The 16,554-nt window shown below is 38.0% G+C and overlaps 2 protein-coding genes across 2 annotated transcripts; one reads left to right on the top strand and one right to left on the bottom strand.

Annotated features, from left to right (window-relative positions):
- Positions 1 to 654: 654 nt before the first annotated feature.
- Positions 655 to 16,554, top strand: LOC115926147 (the record flags this gene model as incomplete). The annotated part of the gene is given in 5 exon segments (XM_030990663.1): positions 655 to 834; positions 14,296 to 14,477; positions 14,872 to 14,948; positions 15,215 to 15,289; positions 15,798 to 16,554. Coding segments are annotated over 5 exon segments (519 nt in total). The 5' UTR covers positions 655 to 751.
- Positions 4,461 to 13,062, bottom strand: LOC762622. The gene is made up of 4 exons (XM_030990662.1): positions 12,464 to 13,062; positions 11,920 to 12,023; positions 9,703 to 11,074; positions 4,461 to 5,965 (listed from the first exon to the last, which is right to left on the bottom strand). The coding sequence occupies exons 1-4, from the start codon at positions 12,826 to 12,828 to the stop codon at positions 5,761 to 5,763; spliced, it is 2,046 nt and encodes a 681-aa protein (XP_030846522.1). The 5' UTR covers positions 12,829 to 13,062; the 3' UTR covers positions 4,461 to 5,760.

The following is a 16,554-nucleotide window of genomic DNA, read 5'->3' as shown; positions in this document are numbered from 1 at the left end:
GTCGGCCCTATAGCGGAGGCTTTTAATGATCACAAAATGCGCAATTGAATTGATGTTTTGTCGTTGTTATTGTTTTATAATATTGACATTCTTAACAGTTTCTCTGTGGTTGATTTCCTGCTCATTGTGCATTCATAAATTGAAGGGGAGTGGAACACTCAAGATTTAAGTTTTATGAAGTCAATATATAGGCCCAAGGCTTAATTGGGCGTGGCCAGTCTAGATACATCCCATGAGGAGATCGAGATGAGATCGAACCATATATAGTTTTAGTAAGTATGTATCTCTATGGATCGAACACATAATAAGATGGTGCCTTTCTCGGGTAACAACTTTATTTAGGATTATGTAACCGTCTTCACAAAAGTCGCGATCTATGTGTGAAATATTTCTTGATTTACTCATTCATTCATTCAGCGAAATAAATGTAAACCTTAACTTGCCTAGTCTATTTTCGTGCACGTGATTTATTTGTCATGATCACTTTTTAATGATGGCATACTTTAAAAGTTATTTCCTTATCGTTTCAATTAACCACCATGTACCAAAATCTATTTCAATTCTCAAACTAATTTTACATGACTATTTAGGTAGGGTTTACTTTATATTAAATGCGTATTGTTATGGGTCATAGAAAATATCGTTTAAAAACTCTTTATGCAAGGCTATCATTTCCGACCGATCGACGTCATGTCAACCATCTTGCTTTCATAACAAAGCTTTAACAATTTTGTATGTTTTATCAGAAAAGATGGCACTAGATAAAAATTACTACTTGTACAGCACGAGAAGAGATACTTTGGATTCTGAAGATGATTCTGCTCTAATTTCCAGGTATGATTTTGCCTTTGTAAAGAGTATAAAACGATTGGCATTGTTACTGTTATTCGCGTCTCTTTGCATGCAACAGTCAGCGTTGAAACCCCTGTTCCTAGCCATGGCCTTTAGGGGTCCCTTCGGCCTTCCGCCACGGCCGCTCGCCTGCTCTTTTATCCGATTCGACCAGCTCCTGAGCTCCTTAGCCAACTCCTCGGCTAGCGCGCGCTCAACGCCTCTACCGTGACATGCTTGTTCCTTGATCAGGTTGACCTCGCAAGTTACGAAACAAGTTTTACAAATGAAAAAAAAGAAACTTTTTTTTTTAATAAATTATATTTCGGGACAGATGCAGAACGAACGCTTGGTCAATTTTAGTGGTGGGATATTCTAAAGAGTAAAGTTGCTCCCAGAAAGTTAAAATAATTGCAGACAAAAGATAATTAAAGTAAGGAAGAACAAGCATGAGAGTTGAGACTCTTGACTTGTCTAATTGAGAGAACAATTTAGAAGAACTGAGAACATGACGGGAATAGGACAAGTGGGAAGAAGAAGGGGGAATATCTAGATCTAGATATCTGGACCAAAAAAAAAGAGGAAGATTCCTGAAAAATTGAAAAAGAGGAAGAAGAAATGGTATAAAAATGTCATGATGGAGATGAAATTTAAAAGGAAAAGTAGAAATATTTCTAGAGGTCTAGATTCAAATTACTACCAGTAGATCTAAATCATTGTAGACTAAATGAAATAAATGAAAACTGGGAGCCGGGAGGAAAACATTGGGTGAAACTAGGCCCTCCAAGAAATTAGATCTACATTGTATTGTAGGTCAGAAGAGAAACAAACAGAAGAACAGTCGTAGCCATACAGGAAGGTATAACTACAGGGTTCTTGTTAATTTTTCTGATAGCAGGCTATTTATGATTTACAGGAGGCTACTAAAATTGCAAAAGAAAAATCTCTGTGCGCGTAGCACACATCACCATGTGCGCGAAGCGCACATCACGAGCGCGAAGCGCGAAGTCCCTTGCGGCCGGGGTCCAGCTTTAGGGTTTTAGATGCTCTCTGGTGCTATCTTAGCCTTATTTTTGAAGATATGACCACACTGTATGAGCCATAGTTTAATGATAAAGATCATGAATATTTTGGCTGAATAACTTACTTTTCATATGATATACAATATGAAATGAAAATGCTCCATTATTGTTTCTGATAAATCAATCATATTTGTGATGAATCTACAATTTTGAATTACATGATAATGATACAAGGTAGTCCTGGGCAAAAACGGTTAACTGACGTTTACAGGACCTTGTCAGTGAAGAAAATCGTTTGCGATAAAAAAATTAAAAAATTGGAACACACATAAAAAAAATATGACAAAATTGGATTGGTAAATGGTTTGCAGGTATGTGACAGCTGTCACAGGGGTCTGGGGGTGTTACGAATACGTTATCGAATCGTGCATCGCCAAATCAATCACAGTTTCACACTCATTATTACTACCGGTATTATTTATAATTTAGCCTACATTATTATTTACATTTCAAATAAAAAACTTACCTGTACGTTGCTTCTTACTCTTAATAGTAACAGGGTTCGTACGGGTCAGGGAATTTCTGGAAAGTCAGGGAATTTAAAAATGTTTTTTCCAGAAGTAAAAAGTCAGGGAAAGTCAGGGAATTCATCCATTTCTTCTGGAAAGTCAGGGAAAATCTTTTTTTTTCAAGATGTTTGTTAAAATGGCATTTAATTTGTCTTGTGAACAAAGGAAAAAACATTTGGTAAAATTTGTGGTTCACAGGACCTTTTTCGTAACACGCAATATCTTTAGGACCTACTGGTACCGTGTCTATTGTGTCTTTCATACTGTATGCAAGATGTTTGTGCGCGTGAATGACTTGCAGTGACAGGTGCGGTGCGTGGTGCCGGTGTGTGTACATACAAGAATGCTGCATGCACGCTGTACAATTACTTTTTGATCGAGCTTGTGCTTTGATTTTGATTAAAAGTTTGAATGAAGGTGTTTTACCCTGGGGTTTTACCACAGAATATTCATGAAACAATAATTTAAATGTAAATAACTATGTATCATGAGCCACTTGTGTTTTCTTAAGAACCCCTTTAAAAATTGTGTTGCTCTTTACTTGAATATCGCAACCCTGAATCGCATTTGATATACATTTGGCGTCCATTGTGCGAGCGCGAGCATACAGCCAGTAGTTAGCTAGCCTAGCCTAGCCTCGTGGTTGCTGCTTTCCCCAACGTCCGCAATGAAGGCACACTTTTTTTCCCTCAGCAAAATATCCAAAGTCGGGGATGGGCCTTATATAGTCAGGTACAGGATATTTGAGTCCTCAAATGCTACTTTTTAGTGGTTTCAAAAATCTCTGTGTCTCAACATGAATTACATAATGCAAATAAAGAATAGGATCTACTGTACTATTTGAAGTTAAACTACGTTCCAAATTTGAAAGGAAGAGAGTTTTTTTTCCAGTTTTTTTTCTTCAGTCTCGATAAATTATGCCCTGTCACAAGGACTTTGCCGGCCGAAGCTCTCCCGTGTCTCCAGCTCACTCACCTGTATGATGCAAGCTCACTTACACATAGACCGCGGGCCATAGATCAAATATGTGGCTTATTTTTCATTTTCGTGCCTCAACTCTTGTATATACCTAAATTTTTGTTACTCAATAGAACAAAAATCATTGAATAACAATTGATAACTCGTCAGTGCAATAAGTTGCACATTAATTAATTATGCTAATTTAAAAAAAGTTACAGCGCCCTCTTGTGTTCAAATCTTGAGATCTGTGTTGTGCTAATGGGTTCCACAGGATTTTATTGGACTTGGAGGTTTTGTTTCACCCAGGGAATAACACCCAAGTCTGTCTTGGAATGGTTGGTGTTATATTTTTCTTTATTTAAAGGTTAAGTCCATCCTAACAAATATTTTAGTTTAAATAAAGTCAGAAAAATGAAAGGAAGACGACAGTGAAAGTTTTCAGCAAGTTTTGAAAGTAAGCAAGTTATCAATTTTTGAAGGTGTGATTAATGAAACACAACTCGACAACTCCACAATGTAACTTTTTTCTGCTTCTATTCAGGATGGACTTCCCCCTTTGATTAAACAACAAACAAAAACAATCTTGAAAATAAATAGAGATAAATAAAGAGAGAGATTAATAGAGAGGGGAGAGAAGTGGAAAAGAGGGGGGGGGGGGGGGGTCAGGAGATAAGGGGGACTTTGGTAGACTGTGGTACTTTTATTTATGTATTTATTCATTTTTGTTTTTATTTGTTTGGGGGGGGGGATATCAATGTGTGCACATGAGGATGCACATCTTTTAATGAGTATAATCATGGTTTCAATGCATTTTGACTAGCAGTATTCATCACTTACTACACAACTTGAACCATCCTTCGGTATCCCATCACAAATATAGCACCCCCCACACTTATACTGAAAACTTCACCCTCTCTCTCTCTCTGGCTGTATGTCTGCCCCCCCCCCTCTCTCTCTCTCTCTCTCTCTCTCTCTATATATATATATATACAGTGCATACACACACACACAAACAATCCAATAAATTAATTTACATTAAAACACAATTTGAACAGGTGTCAAGATAGATAAGCCAAAATTTCCATATTCAATCAATATTTTTAATCATCTTTTAACTACATGTATCTCAAATACATTGCAAAATCACAGGAAGTTTTGACAATGGGGGGGGGGGGGGGGGGGCAGTAGACGTAATGCATAGTATGAAGTAGATTCATTGTAAGAAAAATAAATTGTATTCATGATGAGGTACACTTTTCTGGCTCTTAAAGGAAATTTCCAGGCAGTTTTGTTTTTGTTTTTTTCATAACAATGATCAAACTCATTCCTTAATACCAAATCTATTAAACTGCCCCAACAGATTTTGAACAAGTATAAGTCTACTGTACTAGCAATACAGAGAATTAATTCATACAATGACTTTCAAATGTTCAATATCATTGTGTACTGTTAGAGGGAGAAAATCCATCATTGATTCATACAAGGCATGGAAACCAGACATAAATCAACTTCCTTGCTACTTGCCTTTGATGATTTGATGATTTAATTATATTTTTAACAATATTTTCCCTCCATTACGTTGATGACAAAAACAAGAATTGCCAGATACCCACATTTGTACAGCATAAAACATAAACTTAAACGTGAATACATTTCAATTACTAATCATGGTATTTACAAAATTGTGAACTACTTAATCTCAATCCTCCGATAGTGCACAATCAGAATATTTTTTCACAATGGAACAAAATACTTACATGTCCAGTTCAAATCTATACCTACAATGGTACAATGTATTTATTTAGCAGTGAATAGAGGCAAAAAACACATTTATCTCCCGACATCTACAAGTATTTTCTTCCCTTACATTAACATATTGAGAAACAACTTTCAGTGTCAAGTCATGATGAAAAAAAAATACATGAAGAACAAATACTTTCCAGAATGACAAAGGGAATGACCATTACTCAACATGTATCAGGAATTTTCAAAATAAAATATTGGTTCCTGTTTATAGAGCACTTGTTATGCTTTATGACACTTCTCTTTACCTGCATGTAGTAATACCTAGCAACAAAATATGTACTGCTCTGGTTAGATGGGTACCCATTTACATGTACATGTACACCTGAGTGAAACATGGTAACAATGGATTCATGTTATGTTTGTCTAAATGACTATGTACCATAAACAATTGAATGTGCAGTGCAGTCAATAAACCACTACTAGACTTGGGCATCAAAAACATTTTGCTGGAAGTATATACATTTACCTCACAAATACTGTAAATGACTATATATTCAAAGTGGTTATAAATTGTTAAGCCTCATCAATCTCTAAAGTTTTCATATAAATCACATGAACAGTAAAATACAACATCATACAAGTGTGACCTTAGTTGTCCCAAACAACTGTGTTTGAACAGAAATTGGTATATTCATATCTTTACCCTGTTTTTGCATGGAAGGATAACCATCATATAGGTATTGGCGTATTGATGTTACAATGCTACAAACTCTTGTCATCAAAATATACATGTGCATGTATATTTTACTGCAATGGAGAAGTGAGACAACAGGTTTTCTTCAAATTAGCAAATCAGGAATAATAAACCTACAGATTTCTGACAATAGGAAAATTTGAATTTCTTGTCCTTTAAAAAAATATATGTATGTATTTGTTTTAGTTTTAATTTTGATTTGGCTAATGAATGATTCAAAGTTGTGTTAATCAGCTCAGGGGTCAATAATAACTGTGACATATTGAATAGAGTATAACAAAAGAACATAAATGACACATTAATGCTTAAATCACTTTGTTTTGTGATCTTGTCATTTTTCAGAAGGCAAGTATATCCATCCTGTGTTTACACTCTTTTTATTTAAAGGAAAAAAAACATATGAAAGTAAGCAAAGAATAAAGAGAAATCATCACGGGTGTCATGACAGATTTAATGATTATTTTGCAAGTAATACACATTTTCCTTTTTCATTTTGTAAGCATTTTGCCTTTCATCAACTACAAACACACAGAGTGTAATCATCCAGGATACAAACTTAAATCTAACATGGGTGTAGTTCAAGAATCATTTTGAAATTCTAGCTTTTTCTTCTTTATTCAATGTGAAATACAAATTGCATTGCTAGGGGAATGCTTATTCTCCATCTGAATCTTCTTCATCTGATTCAACCTCCTTTGCAGAGATAGAGTTCCTGCAATTGACACATCTACACAACTCTGTACATGGAATGCCATGCTGTTGACATGAGCAACGTGACCGTCCTTTCCCTGACGCTGATTTTTCACAGCTCGTTTTCTTACATGAGCAGTTTGTAAGTTCCAGCAAGCTGCTTGGAGCTGGGGGTAAATCACCCCAGTCAATATTAATTTCACTGTCCACAAGTTTCCACCCATGACCATTTGGACTGGGACATTCTGGGAACTGTTGCAGACATTTTGAATGAATAGCAGCTTGGTAATTTGCCCTCATTAAGTGCTTCTTAAGAGAATCAGCTGAAGGAGGAAGATGTGTCTCTGCTTTGGTTAACATGAATAGCTTATATCTAGCTTCATTCACTGTATCACAGGTTTGCCCATACAACTTGCACACAAGTTTTTCTGCATTTTTCATCAACTGATCACTGACAACAAATGAACTTCCCATCTCATGAAATGTGGCATGAGTTTCAGTGTCATTTACAAGTAACTTGAAAGCTTTGGATTTTGACTTTCCATGAAATGAGCTAACTGTATCACAACCTGTGAAACAATGGAAGGGTATCAGTGCTCTACAAACATCTGGTCCTAGGTACCGACTAATCTTTGACAGGTTCAGGGTCCTTCTATTATTGCCTCTTCCTGTGTGGAAAAGCACTTCTGCCTCAATATCTGCTGCCATTGCGACTCCAATAACAAACACATCAGTGTCAGGACTCTTGATAAGGACAGGGTGCGGAGCTGCATCTGAACATGGTGGCTGGTGTGTAGCTGCATATTTACAATGAAGAAAAAGCCTTGTATCGGCTTCTTCATGGTTACAAGCTAGTTCTGGTACTATGCGGGTATGTATCTGCTCATTCTCAGCTGTCAATTCATGGCACTCTGAATCATGAGTGGCAAACACAGTAACATTCTTCAGAATTGCACCTGGCTGTTTGCTCCATGTCTGAAACAGAAATCTGATCAGCTCTGCTTTATTGTCGCCACATCCAAGAAATTTCTTCCACTGATGTGGTACCTGCTGTTCTTCACTGTAGATTTTGGTGATAACACTTCCACCAATTGACCGCCTTCCCCTTTCTGCATTCTTGATACTTTCTTTCCTGTAGGTATCAACTACAAAGTGTATCACATTACTGCGCACACTGACAGCCAAATCAATTATCTGTCGCAGGAGGAATTCACTGAGCTTCCCAAATGTTGGTGGAATATTCTTGGGGGACATTTCTTGTACCATCGCCATACCATCTACAATCCAAATGCTTCCTGGTAGAATATCAGCCTGTGGAGATGGTTGCACATGGGCTTCAATGCAATGAAGCAAAGTCGATTTGGCTGTCTTGGCTAGTGATCCATCTGGATGTGCAATTGAAAGAGGAAGGGGGCCCAAATTGTATGTCAGCATGTGGCGAATATCAAGCTTCCGAACATTTGCAATAATAACAAGCCTCTGAAAAAGATTTCTGTCTGCTTTCAATACCACTTCCTTACCTTTCACTTTAGATCGAGAGGTCTTATTCATAGACTGGAAGGTCTTAACTTTTACTAATTTAAGTGTCTTGAACATATCTTCATCGCCTTGAAGACATTCCTTGCTATATTGCATGAAGCATGTGTCTCCCCTGTCTCTTGCACTGAGATAATCGTCATTAACATCCTTTGATGCCACACAGCCAGATGCTATATGAAGCAACTGATCACTGGTGTCTTCAAACGGATTTATCATTGCTTCAATCACTGCTTTCACATTGCAGACACTCTCTTCGTCTTTCTTAATGCGAGAATGTTCCAAATCCTTGCGGCCACTTGTCCTCTCATCTTTACCAGCCATTTCTTCGCACCTCTTTGTAATTGCTGCTCTTTCTGGCTGGGACAAAATCCACCTTGTCACTGCACCTTTCTGGGTAGTGAAGCCCACCATGCCTCCTTTTGTTTTGGTGTCACGATTACAAGTCTGTTCAATGGTTTGGTCACAAGCCACCTGTGAAAATCCATGATCAGCTTGCCTCTGAACTGCAAAGTGGCCCTTCATGAATTCTTCATGGACTGCTGGATGGGTTGAGGAGAGTTGACACATTTCAAGCCAGTAGGCTGGTAGGTAACGAGCATAATTGATATGATTGTAAGCAAAAAGCCAAGGCAGAAATGACCTCACTGCAGATAGATGCAAGTTCCAATTTCCCTCTCTGGTAGCTCGGAGAAAAAGAAGCATCACTTCTACCATTTCTATGTAAGATGACCAAACACAGAAAGTAGGATACTTCTTCCCTTGATGAGTCACAAAACTGTCATACAATGAAGAAATGTTGTCAAACTCATTGGATGTTACAAGTTCCATGTATGCCTCTCCAGGAAAAGCTCGACCCAGTTGATTTATTACTTTTTGAGCTTGCAGTCTTTCAACTTCTGGTAAAGAGTCAAGAAAACTTTGCCACCTCAGCCGCTCCATGGCCTCTGCTACACAGTTATGTACACGGATACTTCTGTTATAATGGTGGCCGTTCATTGTCCCATTCAAAGAGCCCAAGGCAACGATTCCTGATTCTACAACCACATTCTCCAGTCCTGCATCCCTGAAGCGTTTACCAATGCAGGATAACATGGCCAGGGAAGTGTGAAATGCACCAAGGCGAATTACCATTCGCTGAGAAAATCTCTCATTATTCCACCTAATTTGCTGCGCTTTGGCATATATTGCTTGGTCGAACACTACAGCCACTTGATCTTGCTTCAGGGTATCTGCAATTTGTAAAGATCTTTCAAGAATTGTATAAACTGTATCATATTCAGTCGGACTAGCATCAATGATTGGAAGATACCTGATGTTGCATACTTCTGGAATATGGCTTTGTAGTATAGAGTTGCAGCCTGTCCATCCAGGGAAAATCATTTCTGATGAATCTCCCAATTTCATGACCCGGAGAGCTAGATCTAGCTTTCTTGACAGTATTTGAAATGGTTGATAAGGTTTGTCTTGCAGATCAACACATTCTCCGTAAGCCCTCGGTCCAATTCTCTTGCTTCCAAAATACTTCTTGATGTTTGGCGACGGGGGCTGCACAGAGCGGCGTCTGTCTCTGGATGAATGTTCAACATGTGAAGCTTCTGAGGTTGGTTCTGATGTTGCAGATGGATCGTACTGTATCAGGATACCATTTGTATTATGTGTGGTTCCTTTCCCACTAGTCGTTTCTTCGCCAAAATCGTTATTATCCCACACCAGGGTGGTGAAAGTGATGTTTGATCCAGCTGGAAGTGCACCGATGCCTCGTTCAATCTGCCTCTTTGCCAATGCAGTATCATGTTCTAACGCAAAGGAATTAGAAGAGCAATGGCCAAATCCATTCAGCAGCCCAATTAGCTTCGCAGAACCAGTTAAGTGACGAACTGCCATTGAGAGGGATGAATGCTTGGGAAGAAGGATCCTTCCTTTTGCTCTCAAGAACATAATATCCTGGGCAACTGAAAGAAGGCGGGGATGGAGCTCATCAGGCACTTCAACCTTTCCGGAGTCTCTTGGGTCAGAACTTGCCCCAGTTGACCATGCAAGAAAATTAAAGAGTGCAGAAGGCACAATTTTGTCGACTGTGTCCAGGGTTGAGTCATCAGCTGTGGGGGGCCACTCTATTGGGTTAGGTGCATTGACGATGCTGTCTTTAACAACCTGGGCAGCATGGAACATATCCCTCAGGTGATAAGCTCTGGATGGAACTGCATGTGAAGGGTCATCACTCACAGCTTCATTGCACTCGCTTTCTTCACTTGTCATTTCTCCAACTGCATCCTCTACTACCTCCTCAACAGACAGATTTTCAACAAATACAATGTCGCTCTCCACCTTCCTAGAAGGCCTGACAAAACAAAGAGCAGGGTGTGAGGATTTCAATCGTGCTTTCAATCGGTAGGTTTTGAAGGAGGAGGCATCTAATCCTTCAACTCCCCTGACTTCCTTGATGAAGAGTTGGTTCAGCTTAGTCAGCCTAAGGATCTCCTTATTTTTCATTATCCTTTCCTCAATTACCTTTTTGCAGAAACTAGAGTATGACTTATCATATATTACTGTTTGCTGAGTATCCTGTTTATAAGTATTACATCTCTTCACAACTTTTGTATACCTGTAATAGCACGATTTATGGTACCTTACTTCTATTGCAACAAGATCTTTCCCACGTATGTGTAAAAGCAATTGTTCATCTTGCTTTAATAAAGCGGCCTCTAACAGATGCCCCCCATCTTTTCTTTCACAAAGAATTAATTTTTCTACCTTCCGTTTACCAGAAGACTGTTCGCGGATATACTTAGCTCCTTTGCAGATAATGCAATGGACTGGCAATACATGCGGCTTATCAAAGTCATGGCTGGTAGAGGGTTGATTTTCATGGGATACTCTCGACCGCAGCAGTCTCTTGGGTGCAGGGGCATCCTCACTTGCTGACACTTCCTCTGGATCTTCTGTAGATGTCTTCTCAGCATCTGTGGGTTTAACAAGAAAAAGAGAAGGAAGAAAGGAACAGACAGGAGAAAAAATACTGATTAAAACCAATTTTATCAAAATCATTCTGATTTTCTGAATATATAACTCAATGTGGTGTTGGTGTTGAAAGTGTGGATCAAGCTGCTGAACCAAGCTCCAACACTGACTGTACTTGAGAAATAGCTCAATACTGAGTGATGTCACGCCTTTTATGTGATCCACTCACGATTTCAAGCGAAAAGGCTATACAACGAAAGTGAAATCAGTGAGAAATGGCATTCAAATTTCATCAAACAGGATGTAAAATCTAAAATCGTATTTTCAAATCAAAAGAGAAAATGTTATTAATCTTTAGAAAATAGACACATATATAGCTCTGATGATTTGTAAAACATTTTGACTGTAAATTGGATTTCGCTTAACTTTGCTGTGACGTTATCATTTGGTTCATGATCTTAAGATCACCAACACCAACACCGAACTTCAAATCACAAATTTCCCAATCTCTAGGCGATTTGTGTTGGGGAATAGGGAAATAACAAATAAATCGTCAAAGCGAACCATGATACTCGGTTCAGCAGACAACATTCAACAACATATTTTCCGAGGTCAATTCCAACACCAGCCGCATTTCAAGTTCAGTGTTGTGGCTTTTGACACTGAACTTGAAATCGCCAGTAGATCTAAATGTGTAGATGCAGAACAATTATTGCACAATTGCACCTACCGGTGTCTTCTTTTGCACTGCCTCACACACGCACAGATCAAACACTCTCCTTCTCTTCTTTGTCTTTGTACTGTACTGTTTAAATTATTTTAGCAGCATTTAATCATTGTTTATTACCTCTCTTCTTCTGAAGTCTTGTCAATGCTCTACTGATTGTCGTTACGTTGCAAAAGTGTCGGTAACATTCAGCATGATATCCTCGAAGCCGAGTATGGTGCTCCCTAGTAAAAGAAAATGTGAGAGATGTAGACTAATAAATAATTTCTATTAAAGTTCAATCTGCTAAAATACAAGAACTGCTGGACCTAGTTTAAGTAGTTAGGCCTATGTAAATGGCTTAATTTCTTGACACAAGCAAGAGTCAAGAATTAGACTATTTTATAATTTATCTGTAGACGAAAACAAGTACAGGGTCTAGACAGTAGTAGCAGGGACAGGGTCTAGTAGTAGTAGATCTAGACCTAGAAAATCTATCCTGTAATCCAGGACCATAGTAGATGAGAGGTCTAGATCTAGTCTGTTCTCTACTACTCTAGACCAAATTTGTAATTTCTGCTCTTTTTTCAAGTGCAATTTTTATTTCGGGGAAAATGTGAACACTTTTCATTTCATGCAGGCCTAGATATCTAGATCTATACCAATATATTAGGTGATAACTTACCTGCTTGTTGTCGATGACTGAAGACCGACTTGTCCCACACCTTCACTTTCGTGTACGTGTTCTTGCAACTTCTCTGCAACTTCACTTTCTAAACTCTCTTCCACGATTACCCACTTAGCTGCACACTCCTTACACTTTTGATAGCTTTTATCACTAAATGGTATAATCTTGCTCTGAGTATCGATGACATGTATGGAACAGAAAGCGGATTCACCAGCCTCAGAATTGTCCGTCTCACTGGCATCAAACGACTCAGAAGTCGCCATAGTACACAGTGAAAGTCGCAGTGCACAGTAAAAGTCGCATAGGCGTGCGCATAAAACAAAGAATATGATTGGCCAAAAGCCAGTCACTCCACACATCATGCTATCAGCAACGTATTGTGATTGGTCATTCTTACCGTAGAAAGTGAAAAATTGTCTCAAATTTGTTTTTTGTTTTTTGATATTTTCAGAAAATGTGCAAGTTTTGTTACTGACGAGTTTCAGATGTGACTGTAATAAATATTTTTAAACATGTTGACCAAAATACAGCTAGATACAAATTTGAGGCACGAGATGAAAAGAAAATGCACCTCGGCCCGCGGTCTAACAGGGGATAACGAATCACCACGTGAAAACTAGCCTGTCCACATTTCTGTTTGGACTCGGAGGAAAATTCTGTCATCTTTAGTTTTAAAAACAACATTGTTAAATGGGTCTAACTTAGTTCACAAGCACTTCAACTGTGCCTCGTAATAAAATGAAAGTATTTTCGAACGCTGTCACTAAAATAAGAGCCGATCTGATGTTAACAAAATGACCAATGTTGGCTTTTTTTTGGTGGCTTTTTGTTAACCAGATCAGATCACGTCTTATTTCAGTGTTCGAAAAATACTTTTACTTTTCATTATACAAGGCACAGTTGAAGTGCTTGTGAACTAAGTTAGACCTAGGTCTAGTAACAATGTTGTTGTTTTTTTCCAGATTTTTTTTCAGATTTTTGTTTAGATTTTTTTTTTTTTTATCTTCGAAATAGGGGTGCGCCTTACAGTTTTGTAATTTGCTTCCTAGTATTGCGATGATGTATAGTTGTACGCTTTAGATTAAGACATGTTCATCATTGAAAATGGTCATGGAAATTTACATTATCCTGCTCTGGAAAGTCATGGAAAGTCATGGAATTTTTAAAATGTGTAAGTGTACGAACCCTGTAGTAAGGAAGGAAGACATCGATGTCTGCCGTTTCGATTCCATTTTAATTCGACTGGCGTGCGATCTCGGAGATAAATTCACTCAGCTAGCTCAGCTCGGCTCACAACGCGCGCTTTTCTTGCGTAAGCTAGCTTGCCGGCCTGCGCTTGGCTCTGGCGCACTGGGCATATACTAGATAGCTCTGCCCCCGCGTGCGCCGCGCCGCAAGTCCATATTTTAATAGGGTTTTATTTTACGATCGTTTCGGAGACGTTTCATCTCATTTCTTTACGACCGTTTTCACAACCCCGCGCTATGAAAGCGTGTCTTCGTGAAGCTTGTGATAACAGAAATTTGAGATAGCGACTTGACCGAATATGATGTGATTTTTGTATTATTATTATTTTCTTTTGGAGAGGCTTACAGCCGGCTACGATTGCCGTTACAGCCGGAAAAAATAGCCGGTTGCCGGCTATTAACAAGAACCCTGAACTAGAAGGAGGGAAAAATTTCAAAGAAACTGATCTTCCAAGGTGATAAGAGTAAACCCATTATTTTAGCCTAATTTAGGATTTTAGATGGTTTAGTTACTTTATATTATAGAGTTTATCAAGACTTGCTTACATGTGAATGTTTTTTTCTCCTTGCTGTCCACATCAGAGCCAGAGATGTAATAAGCAGAGCATCAGGTCAAAATATGCCCGCGATACCAGGGACGCTTGAACATCAGCGACTCCTTACAGCAGCAGGGAATTGGGGAGTGGAGAATGCAGTGTATGCATCAGCAGCGGCAGCTGAAGCTAGTATGGTTCAACGACTAGATGCTGCAATTTACAATGAAGGTACTGTGTACATGATCAGGACTGCCTTAACTTTTCTTTTTTCTCTTCTTTTCTTCAAATTACAACTCACATGATTAAAAGGGCTGATAAGAAAAGTAACTATTTAATCTTTAATTTGGCAAACCGTGATAATCTTCTTTCATTGTTCTTCCTTCTCCCCCCTTCCCCCCCCCCCCCCTCTCAAAAAATGTCCAGTAAAATTTCAGTGTAGATGAATTAAAAATGTACATGTAATACACTATGGCAGCACCCAAGCATCATATATATTAATTCCATTCCTGATAGCAATGGTAACAAATGTTCCAACTTTCTTATATCCATTTTATGTATTTCTAATTTTGAGTTATGACACAATTACTGATTATTTTTCTTATTTTCTGTTTTAAATGTGTAGTTCCAGGCGACTATAGTGAAGAGAAGAAAGGTCGAAGAAAGGACAGACGGAGGGACAGAAGGAGAGACCGTGATGAGGTATTGGCAGAATCTTATTCTCTCTTTTGTTTTGAATTGAAGTAAACATCAATATAAACAAATATATTTTGTGATATATTTTTAAGGTAAAGAATCTCAATGGAGAAGAGTCACATAGTCAACATTTTGAAAACATCCGGAAGCTTTAATGAAACAGAAATTATCATGGTGGGGGTATATTTTTCAGTCTTTGATGATTTCAATATTACAATGTTTTAAATGTGACATTTCTATGGTTTCAAATGCATGTATTTCATTATTTACAGCGAAAACAGCTATCAGACAGGCCATGTAGGACTATCCTTATCAAGCATCTCCCTGCTGAAGTTGATGAAACATATGTAAGTATCTTGAATATGAGCGCCATATTCCTGAAAGTTTCCATGAGATTGGTTTCCAATTCGCTAAACTCCTTTTATATGGATACTCTTATAAATACTTTTGAAATATACTAGCCAATTGATTCATTTGTTTGTCATTCATAAATTATTTAAGTAAAATATTGTTTATTTAATAATCATTATTTTATATGTTTGACAGTCCTCTACCGTTTTTTGCTGAAAAGAATTATTTTTCAGTTGTTTGTAAATTTTGTTTTCCCATTTTACATACAGAAGTTCACAGGATTGTTTTATGTTCACCAAAATTTCATATCCTCATCAAAACATGCATGTAAAAAGGTCCCTTGTATTTCAGATTCATCAAAAGAGTAAAAGTACATGCATGTTGTCCAATTAATTATGTTTTAGTGACTCTGAATGGAAGATACTACCTAGTACTGGAAGGTATTTATGGGATAAACATTTTGAACTGGTATTTGACCGTTTCTTTTCCTTTTGAATTGTTCAGCTGCGAGGGATACTTCAGCTGTTTGGTGCCCACATCCAGGACGTCAGACTGGTCAAACACAAAGATTCAGGTGAGACACAGAAGCCCCACACCATTTCATAAAAAATGGTTGGCCAGACTTCATGGAGTAATAGGTTTGAAAGCTGGACAGTGCACTGGTCAAGGGCTGTAACATAGGCACGTTCTGATTATGGCAGATGCACTGCATGCAATGCCAAATGAGAGAGGAACAATGTTTTTTTTAAACTTCTGAAACAAAACACTGATGAAGGAATCGTTGTGTACACATTTTTCATCTTTTGCTCACCTGGGCATTTATGTTATGTGTATTAACCAGCTTTATCTTCACAGGGTTCAAAGATGAGCACAGGTAAGTTTATGATTAAGGCCTTCGCTAGGTCAATGTTGGATATGAACTTAGATTAAAAGTGTATTCAAATTAGAATAAGATATAGTATGACACATTCAGCTTTTGGGTGCCACCATTGTTACTCTGTGGTGGTATCTGTATGTGTGCTCCAGATATAGTGTCATTGTCATTTCATCAAAATAGTCAACTAGCAAGGTTGAAAATTAAGAATAGAATATCATTTGTGTTATTGCAAGGTTATTTACTTTGCTAATTTTGACATTCAGAGTTTAATGAACACCACTTCTCTGTATTTAGTAGTATTAATTTGATTGAATAGGTGGAAATTAAAGTTACGTTGGAATATGTGTTTGCATTAATAGCCATTCTTCCTTGCAGTAAATTTTG

This window comes from Strongylocentrotus purpuratus, unplaced genomic scaffold, assembly GCF_000002235.5.
Source record: "Strongylocentrotus purpuratus isolate Spur 01 unplaced genomic scaffold, Spur_5.0 spur5_scaffold_19, whole genome shotgun sequence".
In the NCBI taxonomy this organism is placed as follows: domain Eukaryota; kingdom Metazoa; phylum Echinodermata; class Echinoidea; order Camarodonta; family Strongylocentrotidae; genus Strongylocentrotus; species Strongylocentrotus purpuratus.
This window is presented reverse-complemented; position numbering and strand designations above follow the sequence as displayed.